This window comes from Morone saxatilis, unplaced genomic scaffold (assembly GCF_004916995.1).
Source record: "Morone saxatilis isolate NCDOM2014 unplaced genomic scaffold, NCSU_SB_2.0 Contig22, whole genome shotgun sequence".
Taxonomy (NCBI): domain Eukaryota; kingdom Metazoa; phylum Chordata; class Actinopteri; family Moronidae; genus Morone; species Morone saxatilis.
The window spans coordinates 21,313,026-21,329,652 of record NW_023339785.1 but is presented as its reverse complement, the minus strand read 5'-3'; the positions used below and the strand labels follow the sequence as shown (position 1 = coordinate 21,329,652).

At 42.5% G+C, this 16,627-nt stretch overlaps 1 protein-coding gene across 2 annotated transcripts in view; it reads right to left on the bottom strand.

Moving 5' to 3' along the window:
• gpc4 (glypican 4) overlaps window positions 1–13,067 on the bottom strand; it is a 27,273-nt gene extending 14,206 nt beyond the window's left edge. The window contains exon 1 of one of the 2 annotated variants that reach the window (XM_035669145.1): window positions 12,261–13,067. In XM_035669145.1, coding sequence (XP_035525038.1) covers window positions 12,261–12,417 — 157 coding nt within the window. In that variant the 5' untranslated portion in view covers window positions 12,418–13,067. The remainder of the gene's footprint in view (window positions 1–12,260) is intronic. The other variant, XM_035669146.1, reaches the window with a different exon arrangement.
• Window positions 13,068–16,627: the final 3,560 nt, after the last annotated feature.

The following is a 16,627-nucleotide window of genomic DNA, read 5'->3' as shown; positions in this document are numbered from 1 at the left end:
ATCTTTACGAATACTGTGATACACATTTTTGGTTACCGCCCGGCACTAAACTACAGTATGCAGTATTTGTCATGTAGCTTTGACACAGTAGTTTGTCACTCAGCTGACCAGAAAGCATCCATCGCTCACATGATGAGTCACCACACTAATGTTGATTCGACCCACAATTCGGCATCAACCAGAGACGTTAGGGGTTAATGCAAAGGAACAATCACACAGAGCATCAGTAACATCCATAAATAATAGGATCTACTACTGGGAGGAAGTCTCTCTCAGTAGTGGTGAGCTCAGGAAACACTAGCACCGCTTGTGACATGAGAGATTTACTCCACTTAGAACAATGCTCACCATCCATTTATGAGGCAGGAAGTTTTGGTTTAGCGGAGCACTCTCTGGAGTGAATATTTTCAGCTACGCAGCCAGCCACAGGGCTTTGGATAATGTCTGTGTAAAATGATGTTTCCTTAAATAAATCAGGAGTTAAAATCTCTTCCACAACACAGCTGTCAAAACACCAAACTGCCAAAATTTGCTTGTCACATGGCATGATGAGAAAGAAAAGGCATGTCTGCTGCTGCACAGCACGAGGCAAAGCAGAACTCATTACAATCTCCATGTCTCATCTACTGCTTTTAACACAGAAGTACTTCACTGCCACAGAAAACTCAAGACTATTTCTCATTCAGAGTGAGAAATTGTCACATTAAAATATTTATCCATGCTAAATCTTCCAGATTTGGTCATTCATTATTATTTTCTGAAAAGGGGACACGATCCCACAAACAAAAGCACACACTGGGATCCATAAATCTGAGCCCTCTGCCACCAGAGTCCATTTCTGATTACTAAACCAGTCGGGGCCTCTGGCCAATTAAAACTCTCCATTTGTGAACATTCCAAAATGCTGTCATCCATGAACATTTACCCAGAAGCCCCTGGGGAGATTCCACAACATTGCCCTGGCCTCTCGCTCTGTCTGTTTCCCTCTCCCGTCCCGGGCCTGCATCTCCGGCTTTGTCTCCCCTCACAAAAGCTCCCTGCCTACACCACTTCCCAGGTCACTGCTTTGTCAGGGTTTCGACTCGCTCCTGCACTTCCCCGAGTACATTTAACAAGTCAGAAACCAAATTCCAACCACCGGGGCTGTTCTCAGAAGTTCACCTGCTGCACAATTTATATGAAATCTCTTGTGGTCTTGTGGAAGACTGTGTTTGACTCTCTGACCTCTGCATGCAAAACAGTGAGTGTTAAATATAGCTTCTGATTACAGATTGTGCATGTGGCATGTCAAATGTTATTTCCATAAAGTCTCTTTACAACAGGGTGGACGTTTAGAAAAGATTTGCAGGCTCTTGAGTCAACTCTGCTGGGCAAGTGTGTTAAAAAACCCAAAGAACACCACAGAAAATGACTATGAAATACACTATGAAATACAGCCTTTTAGCTAATTCTGGCATTTTTTAAACTCTTTTCTAAATAAACCAAATTATTTTGTAGAGACTATTTTGTGAAAACATACCAGAGTTAAGAGTGAAAACAGGAACTTAGATGAGCAAAAGACCAAAGAGGGGTGAAGTGGAAAGGTTACAAGGACTAGGAGGTCATTCATCTTGACCAGTTAATCTGCTTTTAGTGTCAATTAGTCAAAAAATGTCACACTACAGGGGGCATTGGGCAATCTTACCCCAGTACAACACGCTTTTCTTACTTGACAGTAAACATTTAGCCAAAAACAAGCATTGAGGTCAAGAAATACACAAACAAAGCGGCAAAGACATTAGATCATAAAAATGAAAGGTCAAACCCCAACACTTGTGCAAGTTCTGTCTCCAACGATGAGAACGCTGGAGGCCATGATTCATGTTAACACAGTTATGGGGAATTCATTCTTCAAACAGAAGCAGGTTGTTTTGGGAGAAGATTGAATTTGGGCCACTTTCATAGCGTGCTCCACACAAACTTTTTGCAACTTGTCTGACTTCCTTCTGGTAAATACAACAACCACAGGTGATTGGCTTGACTGCCATTCAGGCATTCAGACCTGTGCAAGCCTCACCACTCAGCTCGGCGGTTTCAACACGAGCGCCTATGTCGACTATTGTACGTGCAACAGATTCATACATAAAGGAAAAACAACACAAAACACTAATTTCTAAAATTTAGAAACTTTCTTTCCTATCATCACTCTTCCTGCAATCTTTTCCTAACAACCATCTATCAGACGGGGGTTCTGGGGGTAATGATTCACGTTAACTACTGGACTAATCTTTCACCCTTTCCACATCTTTCTTTCAGGTTATGAGCCTTTTGATAAGCCGCAGAGTTGCAGTGTTTGATCTAGTGCTTTTACTACAGATTCCACCTTGATGCTTTTGCCTGGTCCGTATATGTGTGTGTGTGTGTAAGTGAGGAAATGTGAGTAAGTGAAAGAGAGAGCGAGACTGTTATGTTTAAGATTTGCAGAGACAGGCAGAGGTTTTGCAGACAAACGGAGAGGACAAGTTACAGCACAGCGTGATTATCACAAGGGAAGAGGAGGAGAAAAAAAAAAAAAAAGGCACAAAAGACCTTCCTGGCTTGTCCCTCTACACCAGCCCCTCCATCTTTCCACTGACTCATGGCACACAAATGAAAACAGACTTTAAAGGAGAAGATGAAAAACACTCTTTACTTAAGGCCAAGTGCTTTACCATGAGACCCTGCGCAAACACTGTTGTGCTGTCAGAGAAATGGACTACTGTTGAGCTTACAAATAGGTCCTCTTTAGGATGTGCTTCACTCACTGCTTGAGAGCCACACACTAGACTATCTAAGGAGGCTTTACACTCAGTCAGTCTTTGTGGCCTGGTCATATGCATTTGGGTGTGCGAGTTTCACATAACAAATCACGACAACCCTCCCTCCGACTCCACATAAAAAGAATTTTAAAAATCCAACTTTGTTGAAACATATGAGGGCTTTTAAAAAGACGTGACACACAAACAATACGTTTCATCGTTGCCAGTAAAAGCCAGCAAACCCCTCCTAAGGACAGGGAGCTCTTTGACAATGTTTATAACAGACATCCAAAAGCAGCTGAAGTCCACCAGATGTTGAGGCAGGACGGGGCCCGGCGAAGCCCCCCAGGCAGAATGAGGTCAGGTACAAGATCAGGTTTCTGGAAGCTCAAAGCTACAAAAGGGCAACAAAGATTCTGATATACCTGTTGGGCCTTACGAAACTGGACACCAGCGGAGGCGGTGGGAAGAGAACCACTCATCGCAGACTGTCAAAGGGACTAGAAAGTCTAAACCTAACGGTACAATGGTTTAATGGGCTTCAGTCATGGATGGCTCAGTCCGTTCCTGATGATATGTACTGAATGTGTCAATAAATCAAAGCTACTTGCCATTCCGATGATGTACAATATTTCAACCCCTAGCGAGTTGACTCACATTCCCACATAACGACTAATTTTTCTGCCAGCAAAAACCACCCTCAAAACACACTGACCAAATGATTTGCAGCTTTGGAGCAATCATTTACCAAAGTATTTGATCCTTTTATGTGTGTGATTTTTTTCCCTCCCTCGGTTATCGGCCCTCAGCCAGCAGGACGCCTGCCATTGTTTTCTTCATGTCTTAAATTTGAGTTTTGATGACCTGCTTTTAACACATGGCATCAACTTGTCAGTCAAATTCACAGAGCTATGTGAAGCAGCCAAAGACCTGCCTATTGCTTTTTTGTTTGACAGAAGAAAGGACTTCTGAGAAGCAAGGGAGAAAAACCAGGGGTTTGATCTTAAACAATATAATTTATATGAAAATAAATCCAAAAGCGAGCAGCACACAGAGGGATTAGGTAAATATTAGGAAACCTATTAAGCTAACTGCAGTTTGGAAAAGTGAGCTAAGTGTGAGTGACTGCCTCGTCAGTGGGAGTCTTGATGTAGGCCTTGGGAGTAATTAGCAGGGATTACAGCTCATCTGGCCTGCACCCAGCACTGGGGTTGCAGCCCAAACACCCAGGCAAGTCCCTGGCTTGGCTCCCTCACCGCTCTCCCTAACCACACGGGCCTCTGGCGAGTCACACAAATCCTAATGATGATCATGACTATCAACACGGACATCAAGCCCATTGCGGCTTCAGAGAAAATCAATTAACCTTGGTTGAGTTACACCTACATCATAACCACACTCCCCCACTGGCTGCGACGTGATGAGATGACTTCAGTGAGTGAGTGGAGCCTCGTTGTGTCACAAGAGGGGGTTCACACTCCACCCCTGCAGTTTGGGATCAGAGCCCGCGGCCCTTTGCCACACTCCTCACAGCTGGCTGAGTGACACCAGCGCCGAGGTGATCAACACAAAGGAGAGGCTCCAATATCAGAGGAACAAAAAAATTACACCACCAAGCATCGACTGCACAAAAGGACATCAGCAGCCAGAGGAGCTGAACGACAGAGAGGGGTGATGTGGGAGATGGGGGATATATTGGTAATGTTTAACCAGGCAAAGGAAGAGTTGGAGTAGCTCACTAATGATAAAAAAAAAAACCTCACTGATACACTGAACAGGGATGTGCTCATCTTACATTGGGACCATAGTTGTCAAAAATGCTCTAAAACTACAGAAGAAGTGAGATAATTCCTCAACTATTGCGTTTGGTTTAATAAGCGAGCCAAATAAATGTTCAATAGGTTCATGTTATATGCATCATTTCATCTTATACAAAGTTCTAGTGTGCTCAAATACTCTGTTTACTTGGTATCAGAGGTGGAAAAGTGTTGGTTCCTCCTCAACATTTAGAACTGATAACAAACCCACAAGGAGATGTGTGTTAACAAGAGACACGATCTAGTTTTGGATTGTGTATCATCTAAAAGCCTTTTGGCACAGAGAAAACAACAAAAAAGGTAAAAAGTAGACAAGAGAAGTAGAAGTCTGAATGGAGCGGGGCAGCAAAATACCAGTAAACCACTACTGAAGGTGAAAAAGAGAGGAAATCACCCAGGGGTGAGGAAGAAAGGAAAGATTAGGAATGAAACAAAACCTCCCAGAGGAGCTGCTAAAGAGCGAGCAGGGGGAGAAGAAAATGAACTGATATGTCAGTCGGGACAGAGGGAGGGGGAAAAGAGACTTTAACAGCGTGCAAACAGGACATGTTAACAAGGAGTTTCAGGGGGTCGCTCCCCTCCGCTCAAAGTATGGAAAACCACAAAGCCAGATCAGGATTTCTCACAGTTCGCATCAGACGAGGACCCACACAGATCCACCGAATGACAAGTTGAACTGTATCCACTCACGGCAAAAATGTAGCGTGAGGCCCCTTGGTTAAAACCTTGTATTGTGTCAGACAGACGCGTGTGTTCACAGGGGTTACTAAGAGCAGCAGGCTGTACGTACATGCCTGTATGACTGAGCGACGATGAGTCACAGTGTATGCATGCTTTCAGTTACCTCCCCAGATTCCCTAAGCCTGTCCCCCCCCCCCCCCCCCACACACACACACACACACACACACACACACACAACACACACACACACACACACACACACAACACACACACACACACCACACTCTCTCTCTCTCTCTGGCTCCTGCCTGGCCCACCATTTCTACTGGATATTCAGTTCGACTTGCCCTGGTACAAAACTCTTTCCTGTCAGTCAAATCCCCCTCTCTTTTTCTGTATGCCTCAGTCAGTCCCTCCAGCGCTCTCTTTGTTGCCGTGTGTTCCCAGCTCCAGGGCTCCCTATGTGCGGGTCTTGGTGGTCCGGTGTGGAATGTGGTGAGGAGGGGGGGGGGGCAGGCCGATCTAAAAGGGGGGTGCTCAATTGTTCCCACACACAGCATACACCCCCCACTGATCTGTCGCTCACTTGGCCATTTGGGGAGGGGGGAAAAGGATGCAGAGAGATGGAATTACGGACACTCAGTCGACACATGCACACACTGCTATTGAATTGATGCTACACTTGGAGCATACTAAATGAGCGTGAGAGGGAAACTTAAGATTCCACAGTGGTTACATATTGACGAGGAAAGCTACACAAACATCAAATCAGGTCTAGAATGACAAAACTGTTACATCCACCAAATCAGATCCATGCAACATGAAAACCAGTTCGTTTTAGTACCATTCTTGAACTTTTTCCGTGCACAGCCTAATTTTTTTGGTACGCTGTGATAAAGTGAAACGATAAGGCAGCTGTTGCTGGCAGAGCAGAACGGGACACCACGAGAGCCCCTGATCTCAGAGCTGCCACGCTGCGATCGCAGGAAGCTGATAAGGACAGCGAGATACCGCAGAGCTTGCAGGCACGTGTAGCCGCCCTCCCTCCCTCCTCTGGCCCCCATCTGGACGCTACAAGTCGCAGCCAAGCTCCCCCTGGGTTCACAAGACCTCAACCTCATGATACCTAAACTCAATTATCCTGAAGGATTGCCAAACAGTTAGGGAGGGGAACGTTGCATATACAGGGCAGAGAGCAACAGGAACCATCACATTATCACTGCTTTTGACGGATCTCCAAGGATACCGCCAGAGAGGAGAGACTCCAACCAAATTCTCATTCATTATAGACCTTTTTCACAGCAGTAAACACAGGTGTTACCAATGATACTAATTAGTTCCGTTCCATGTAGGTCAAACAGAGTCAGGGTGCTGCTATTGCGCATGTTGCTTCACTGGAGAGGCACTAAATGAAATACAACCTTAATTAGTGTCATTGGTCACACCTGTGTTTACCCTAGTGTTTCATGTCAAAATGGCTGCTGTAAAAAAAAAAGGTCTATTGATCAGCCTTTCAGTTTCCTGTAAAACTATAACTTCGCAATTTCAGAATCCTTCAGTTCAGCATCAATATCACATATTTCCTTAAAAATTAAAGAATATTCAGTACGTCATTGTCCAGGATCTCTGCCCTTAAATCCTCATGTAACCTGATGCAGGCACAACTAAAGCTGAGGCCAGCAATGAACACTGAGTTGTGTTTTTTATTTTAGATTCTACTTAATAAAATTGGCGTGTCAAAACACAGAAAAAATTTATTTAATTTTCATTTGAACACCTGTTTTTATAAAAAGGCAAAAGTGAAAAGAAGTGCTTGAATGGTTTCAAACCAAGAAGCTGCTACAGTGTATCCCATCGCTCAGGAATGTTATCACAGATTACTGTTCATGCTTTGGCTTTCATCCGTGGTGTTTATTTAATCTCAACCCACACACATTTTCTTAATTTTCTCTTCACATCAATCATTGATATTAATGTTTGTGCAACTTATTCCTCTTGGGACAAAATAATGTTGTGCTAAGAAAGACGTTTTTATTTGGACTCAAAGCGAGCCATAAAGCAATTCATATAACTATTTTCTATTTGATTTAGTTTTTAAAGGCCAGTTTTCAACGCTACTCAGTTTGATGGTACAACAGTATTTTAGGCTGGTAAAACCGCTAGCTAATACTAGGCAAGCCGGTCCGTTTACCAATGATTCAATACCGAGGCATCCGCTACAACTGTAATGGTTTTAAATGATTTTCCATGCATACAATGTCTATTCTTAAGTGGTGTTTTTGGACTATGAATAATTCTTTATTACTATGATGTGTCAGGCTTGCTTGTGTGATTTAACCATTGGTTGTGGCCACACCTATGGGTGGGACTAAGAGTTTCTTTAATAACACACCTGAATCTGTTTGATCACTCTGGTCTGGCAAAAAACCAGTTTGGGCTCAAAAACATTGTTCTTCTTTCATGTACAAACTGAGAAAGAACAAAAGGAACATTTAACAGCAAAGTGTCCTTTGAAAGATATAGCCCACAGTTACAACTTTGGGAATTGGAGGTCATATAAATGTGTGTTTCTACATGGGTTTATTGAGTTTCGTCTCCCAAGAGCAATATCTTAAAAAACCACTGTGGGCTGACTCTTTACCTCCTAGACTGCAAGAACAGGAGGGATCGGAGTGTGTAAAAGATTCATCTTGGTAAATAATCAAAGAAGCAATAAACTAATTATAAACCTTACAGCTGAGTTTCTGCAAGCTGCTCCGGGTCTATTCATGAGAGTCTTCTATTTGACAATGCAACAACTACTGCATACTACTACTGATTTTCTACAACCAATGTTTGAAATTAGAGGAAATTAAACCTCATCTCTATGTGCAGCGCTGAAGAGATTCTTGATAAGACTTGCCAAAGTGTTTCACATAAAACAACGAGGACTGTTTGAGTTTTATGGGATTGACCTTGAGAGGCAAGTAAGACACTTGGCTGGTAGTTTATTAGTTAATTATTACAGGTGGTAAAATGCCAGGCTATCGTTCTGGAGAGCAGAGCCACTCAAATATTGGTCTTTGAGCTATAAATGCGCACACAGACTGTGTGAGTCCCAGTTCCCTGCTCTTATCTTATCTTCTGAATGTCATAGCAATAACACAACCTGTTATTTCCCAAACCGTAATGATGCAGGACATGCAGCCACCGGCTACGGGGAAGAAGCCCTCACAATGTGAGACTGCAGAATGTCTCAAGCTTACCGAGAGGCCAACGCACTGACGTCATGCACGCTTTGAGTTTCAGTCATAATGCACCGAACTGATTATGAGCAGGGGATGTTCCTCGTGCTGAAGGGAGGGAAAACGACCCTCTTCTCTTTGATCTTTGCCATTGTCCCATACCTGAAGCATGACATCAAGCCTGACTGCCAGAGTAAACCAAAACAGATTTTGCTTGAAGAGCTGCAAAAAGGGGAAAACGCAGAGTCCAGCCCTGCAATGAGTAGCCTTTGACATGGCAGATGCCAATCTGGTCAGTGTTAACTGCTCTACTTTCAGGCCGAGTTTGAAGAACTATTGCAGCAGCTCTTAGCAGATATCTTTTAACATTTATCACAGTATCAAATAGAAGTGTTAAGAAAAATAAACACCACTTCCTATTAGCAGACAGGCTCTGACAGTAAAACCACCATTTACTTTCTGTATGATCATGACATTATTTACCTGTCATCATTAGTACTGCGAGTATCATTTATTTCCCCATTTAAGTGAGGTATTTCAACCACAGGCCCTAAACAAATCATCATCCAGCAGACAAGAAACTTGGAAACAAGGTCTTGAACTGCTTCCACGTGAGTGGTAAAAGATTGATACCATGGGATCAACAAGGAATTTACCAACTGAGCCTGCTGCTCCTCTGTATCTCTAAATTCTGTCTATGCTGAAGCAATCAGGGTTCCCATAGCAGTTTTACATTAAAACATCTTTATTGAATCTCAAGTCTGGCTTCGGTTGAGCCTGTTGGTAATTTGAATGGTAACAAACATCCTTATCTCCGCGCCGCCAACAACAACACAAGATGTTTGTGGTTATAAAAGGCAAGTTTAGAATCTTGTGTCTCCAATAAGACTCATATTCCACCAATATGATTTGTGATTCATGTATCAAAGGAGGTAAACATTTCAAAAACTACTTCTGTGACAACTGGCAAGGTCACTGTATAATTTTCAAAGTATGTCTTCTCTGTAACATAAGCCTGCACAGTTATGGTTAAAGTAAAAAAAGCCCATTATTTTGGTAGAAATATTCTGATCACAACCGCCAGTCTTTTGTGGAAGAAAATTATTTTACTGCAACTTTTGAATCATATGCTGACTGTTTAAACTTCTGCAGATGTTGTAAGTGAAACAACCTTTTCCACTGAACTGCTTCTTTGATTATTAACTGTGAAACTTAAACTGTGATTTACATATGTGGGTAATTAATGATCTAACCCTTCTGCAACCTCACATCCAGTCAAATTTTAACACAGACTGTTATCATAAGGAGGGAATTAATGTTTGGAGTTTGACCCATTACAAAGTGTAGTTACAAAGTGAAGCTCTGACAAACATGACTGAAGTTCAATCAGACTGCACATCTGGAGCCATTTCTCCCCAGCAACATGAAACATTTCAAGAGCGCAGGGCTTCTGTATCTGCTTTTTGCTTTCTGGAGACCCCCCAACTATCTTTAATGACAGTAGACCTTGTTGCTTTCTATGGATCAATTATCTCAGTCTCTTTCAATGACAAAGAGCTGCTCATTGAGGTCGGCCCTGCCTAAGGCCCAGACATACACCAGGAATCTATTGTAAGGAAAAAGGCACGTGTGTATAGCACACAAACCTGCACAATAAAACTGCCTTCATTCAGACCCCTCTTTCAAAACCCAAAGATGCAAGACAATTAAATCCAACCAATGCGGACATGTTGGGGTACTCTCAATGACATTTAGCATCACAAAGACATACAGGCAGAAAACAAAAGGACCTATAGACTTGTGTGAGACGCAGGAAAAAATAAGTTCTCTCCTTCTTTGGCAGTTACGTCCGACTCAAATTCTAATGAGCCGTTGTGGCCTCAACGGAAAAAGACGGTCTGAACATCCTCCTACCATGCAAAGTAAACTCATAAAAAGGACATCGGTACAATAACGAGGACGCATACAAATTGGTCACTCTTGTCAGATGAAATAATGCTGGTAACATGCCGCTAAATCTGAACAGTTGGAGCCTTAAAGGTTTATGGTGAGAAAATAGGGGGGAGAAAAAGAGAAAAGCTAATTATTAAGCCCCCTGAGATAAACACACATCAGGAAGTGACTTTTAAAGGGAAAAAAGGGGGAAATCAAGACCCCAACATGACAGCGGGCCATGCCTGGATGACCTACTTCTATAATTTTAAACAAGAACGTCATGCTGGAGCCACTGCAAAACTGCCAACCAAACCGGACTGGATTTAGGGGTTTGAATATATGTGTGTGCATATTCATTTTAACCACCATAAAATGAAAAGGAAATGAGAGATGGGAGGGATTTAAAGTATGCAGGGCACAGTGGAATTTCAAACCCCAACCCCCTTTCTCTTGCTCCCCCTCAAGCCTCCAATGTAAAAGCCCCCCTATGTAAATTTCCATCACTTAGGTTTAACTCATGATTAGCTAAATTGATTTGCCTTCTCACCTCTGTCTGACTATTAACATAGCCGATCCCATTTATTGCAGAGGTACTCATTGGTGCATTACATCCTGCCCCACAGACTAGACTAGAGGCAGATGTAGAAGTACAACATGTGCCCACAGAGAAAATGTTAAAACCACAAAATCAGACTTGCCCAAAGAGAGGGGGGGAAAAATCCACAAGTCTTGTTCACAAAGCACAGGAGTGTTTACTAAATCACTGCAGGCTGCCTGCACTTCACAGCAATAGGAGACTCTACTAAGGAAGCCTGGAAATAAACACAGGCCTGGCTTCTTTCAGTTGGGAGCACAGCTTGTGTGTTGATTATACCTCTTTATTGTTATGAATTACCTACAAGTATTTCCTAAATGAGGACTATATTTATCCACTGCAGCTGTGGAGTGTTGCCAGCAACACATTTGCCTCAAGAATTCATCCCCAAATGTTTCCCCAAACTTAACAATGTACTGTAACTTTTAACACATGAAAAAGCACCAGGGCTGCAGAGATAATGGGGATATTGCCAAGTGCAATATGGACACTGCAAAAAAAAAGCTGCATTTTTGGGGTAAAAGTTAAACACGTGACAGAACAACAATATAATGAAGTACCTGGCAAACAAATCTTGTTCTACAGATTCAAGTTTGTTTGGTATAAAGCCCCAAAAATGTCACATCATCATGATTTTAATAGGTTTTTTCACTGAAAATTGAATTTGCGAAGAAAAAAATGACGAATTCCCAAACTATGCTTGAATCATATCACAATATCTGTCAAACTAATATGCAATATGATGTTTGTACCATATTGTGCAGCCCTTCAAAGCACCATGTCTGTAGGATTAACCATGTTTCCATGAAGTCTTTAACAGAGGTACAAATGGCCATTTGAGAAGGTGACAGTTTTTCTGTTTGTTGCGAGGTCTCCTGTACTCTTTCATGTCAGTGACTGCTAAACTTCACTACATTTGAGAAGATTTTGTCTTCAAGAAAACCATCTGGAAAACGTTTTAAAGGGAGTTATGGCTTAAAATAGCTGGCAGTCTGTTAGAGAAGCTAACAATGGGACAGCAAAAAAAAAAAAACCCTGAGAGCAGACTTTACTTACCCAGGCTCACATTATGCTAACGTTGCTATGTTAAAAAGTTCTTTCCCCTAAGGACCACCGGGACACCTCTCTAGGACACACGGGGGGTCCCCAGCCCCCACTTTGGGCACCACAATTTGGAGTTTTAAAAAAACAGGCCCTAAAAAAAGAACAAAAACGAATAAAGAAAACTCACCGTTGACTCCTTTGTTGGGGACATCGTTCACGTTGAAGCCTTTGGAGCTGTAAGCAACGCGAACTTCGTTGCAGTTTTTCAACTTTTGCTCCGCAGTCCCCGAAACAGAAAACACAACCAGCGTGCAAACTACACACAGCACCAACAGCGTCTTCATTTTCGCTACAAAGAAACTACTACACAGCACAAAAAAAAGATACAAAAAAGGTGTATATAACCGCTTCAGGTGTGCGTATGTGTGTGTGTAAGTTAGGACAGAGTTTCAGCGACTCCCACGCTGAGTTTCCTCATGGAGAGACGCGCTGAGTTCTTCAGCTCAACAGATACTTCATTCACAGCAGCTCTGAGGCCACCTCTCAAACTACTTTTTGAGGGAGGAAAAAAAAATTAAAAACCCCCCCACAAAAAAAACCAGCCTCAAACACTGCCCAAACGACGTCCGTTTAGAAGCTCTGTGGGATAATTGTCGAGTTCCAGACTCAATTTGGGAGAAAGACCCACGAAAGAGCGACAGAAAAGTGGTTTAAAAAACGCGTGAAAAACTTTTAACTGCAGGCAAGAATCTCAGCTTCACAGCTTCGACGAAAAGTATAAAACCACGGGAGGAGAGACGGTAGAAAAGTTGCCGGGATGGTGTTTTTTTTTTCTTTCTTCTTCTTCTTCTTCTTCTTTCTTCCTTTCTTTTTCTTGCTTTCTTTTCCAAATTGGAGGAGGCCGTGGTTTCTGTAGGACAGGACACTGGACTGTATGCTCGTCGTACTGGGATCCAGATGCGAGTAGAAAACCCTAGTGGACACCCAAGAGTGAGTGCAAGTTCCGGGGACAAAGACCTGGAAAACAGGAACACCAGGGGTGGAGCATGGAGCAGGGACTTCAAACCCTGTGTCTCTCTCTCTCTCTCTCTCTCTCTCTGTATATAATGTCTAGACTGATGGTAACCGGTCTTGAAAATCAGGACTGGAGCTCAGGGTGGAGCTTGCACTGTGGCATAACACGAATACTTTATTTTTGGTCCAGATGACAGAAGGAAAAGAAACATTAAGATAAGTTCTCAAAATCACAAATCTCTTTCATTTGAAGACCCCCTTTTTGACCCTGGGTTTCAGAGGGGGGGTTTCTTATCTGTTTTTACTGTCAGAGTGCAGATAACAGCGCTGATAAAAAATCCTTTGAACTAAATAGACTTCCCGTATGTTTTTTCCTCTGTCCTAACATAAAATAAGTTAAATAAATCAGTGATGATGAAGTGTTTTCTCTTGTTTTATCTGAGGACCCTCTTTGGAAACACCCTGAGGACCCTTTGGAGCCTCAAACCCCCATGTTGAAGAACTTACATTTTGTAATTGAAGGTTGTCAGTGATGAGAAATACAGAAGTAAGTGTCATTATGTTGGTATTATTTATTTTCCATATATTTTTCATGACAGCAATTTACATAACAAGAAAAGCACATGACATCAAAGACATATTTTCCCCAAATGTGTTATTTCAGCTCCGCCTTTATAATCCAATACATTTTAGTTTGTTTAAAATTCTCGGATTAAAAGCTGCCTAGTGTTACAGTAACCATGGAGTCAAAATTACAGGCCATTTCCTTACACAAACACAGGTCAGGCTGGTGTGCTGTTAGCAACGGGGCAGTTGTGTTTCTAATATGCAGCTGCCTGTCATATAATGCGGCCAGTGTTGTAAACTACAGTAAACAGTCTGCTGGAAGCATGGTGGAGTTTTACAAGTGGATGGAGATTACAAACAGTGTGGGGAGATTTGTGAAACTGTCAAAAAAAATTTTAGATTGCTGGAGGCTTGAAAAAAAAAACCTACAGAAACACAGTAATGATCACTAAGAAATACATTTGTTGTTGTTTTTTAAACCATCTTGCTGCTGTGGTTTGAAAGAATCCACAAATTGCTCAAAAACCCTCTGTTTGACACAACAAGGTTGAATAATTTCAAGTGTGTATCTGCATGTGTCCTGAAATGTGGGTGTTCCTCCATTTGGAAATACTTTTCAAAATGTCATCTGTTCAACAGATACTTAAAATCCTCCACATCCTCATTCGTCCTCTTCTTGCTAAGAATATCTCTTGTCCCCTTCGCTCATATTTCCCTCATATTTTTGCACCAGTGTTTTCGTTTGTCTATTCTCAGGTGCAGTTTGTTGTATCTGCTGTCATGCTGCTTTCTGCCTCTGACCTTTGCCCTCCTTGCAAGCAGTTTCTTCCTGGAAAAGTCGTTTTAAGTTTATTTTTCACTGATAAGGCCGATCAGTTAAATCAATAAAATGTAAAAATGTAACTGTCAGCCTTTTAAATCATCATAATCAACCACATCGCAGTGAGATTTAGACACTTTCTTCTGGCAAAGTCTCAAATATGGGATATAGAATTTGATCAAATGTTGCACCCAGTCACATTCTCAAATACCTTAATTAAACAGAAGTCATAATAAGACTTTTTACCCCCTGCGTTTAAATGTGCCTGGACTTGTGGGGTGCTTCTGTGTGTGTGTGTGTGCGCAAACGTCCATTGGTTTGGGGGGTAGCACTCAGCAAAATGACATTCCTCCTTTTGTGTCCACATTCCTGAGGCGGCTCCATTCATTCTGTGTGACTGCGGCTGCTGCAGGGGAAGCCAGGAGTTGCTGAGGAGCAGGAGGAGGATGCTGGGGCTGTGTGCCTGGGAGAGCGTGGGCCCGGCGCTCCTCTCAATAGGCCAACAAAAGGTAAGAAAATGGTCCAGTGCCATGGTAATTAGACATGAATGAGCTTTGAACGACGTGACATGTCTCAGGCTTTTCTCTCTGGCAGAGGAATTTCAATTTCAACATCCAGCTTGGTAAAAATTGGACTGGACTTGGGGAGTCCATACACACTCAAGCACCTGAATTGTATTGTTATTTTAATTCATATGCTCAGTTTGATGACCCCTCGGGCTCGCAAAGGTACCCAAGCCATCCAACATCTTTGTGTGGCCATGAAAACAGTGGTGAAATACATATTCATAGGCAGTCAATCACTCAGGCAGAAAATGCAACAATTCCTGATAGTCAGCTATTCTCACTGTTCCTGCTGACTAACATCAAATTGACCTTTCACTCTCATAATGCGTGCTGTTTCAACATTGCCCCAATATTACCCTAAGAAAACACATGAACTCTGCATCTCAATAGGCCTGTTTGCCCTTTCTCCAGCCCCGCATTAGCATTCAGAGTATAGACCCCCCTCCACACCCCACCCTGGGTGAGTTGCTCCTCTCTCTGCAGCCAGCGTTTGCTCATCTCCTAATAATCAGCCTCTCTTTTCCATCTTAAAAGCTGCAATCCAGTGCAGGAGAGAAAAGCACAGCTGGATAACAATGGCGTTTTTATCTGGATCTGGGGAGCAGAGGGTGCGTGGGTGTGAAAAGTTACAGCAGAGCGCCGGGACACAGAGACAGGATTTTGAAGTGTGTTTGTAGTGACAGGCGTGTTATGTGTGGAGCTGTGAGTGATTGGCCTTGTTAAGAAAGTAGACAGGCTTTAAAAATGGAGACAAAACACAAACAATTAGGACTAATGAACCTTGTTTCATTGTTGAGCTGTGGATGAGCGTCTGATACCTGGATAAGGTGGCTCCAGAGAGAAAACTAATGGGGTTCAATGGAGAGAAGCCCCACAGAGACGGGCAGAGAGGAGATCTAATGCCCAGAATGGTTCATCATCTGCTGGGAGTGAGAAAAACAGATCCAAAGAAAAACACACATGATTCACATGCTGCTTTGAGGACTCGAGCAGCCTGCACAGTCCAGAGAAACATAAATTATATGATTCATGAAGGGCTTTGAAGTGGATCAGAGGGTGAAACGCACATAAAGTAACATACTTGTAACATTGTGTGTCCTATTCGTAACCTCTGCAGCATGCCATACATTTTCTCTCTCTTATTTTTCCTTGTATGTAAAGGAAAATTCTTCCCCTGAATACCTAAATATGTGACGTTTGAGGTGCTTCAGTTATTTTGTGATCTCTCACTTTACATTTTTGGTTTACCTGTCGTTTTCAGCTTTGGAGGAGGTCGCTGGGAGCATTTAATTAAACATTTTTCACACTAATCAAAAATATGTCCACTTAAAAGTTCTTATTTCTTGAAGTTGACACAGCAGCATGGGGGAATGTAGTGCAAAAAGTACAGAAGTTACCTAAAACAACGTGTACAGTTTCCTCATTCCCACCATCTAAACTCTGATTGGTCAATTGTTTCTCTAAGTGGTTGAAGGAGCAGTCAATGGGCACAGCATCAGTCCTATCTGAATTGTTAAACCAGATAGACAATGAATAGGTTAAAGGCATCACATAGACAGCATGAATTTTTACGGGGGGGGGGGGGTT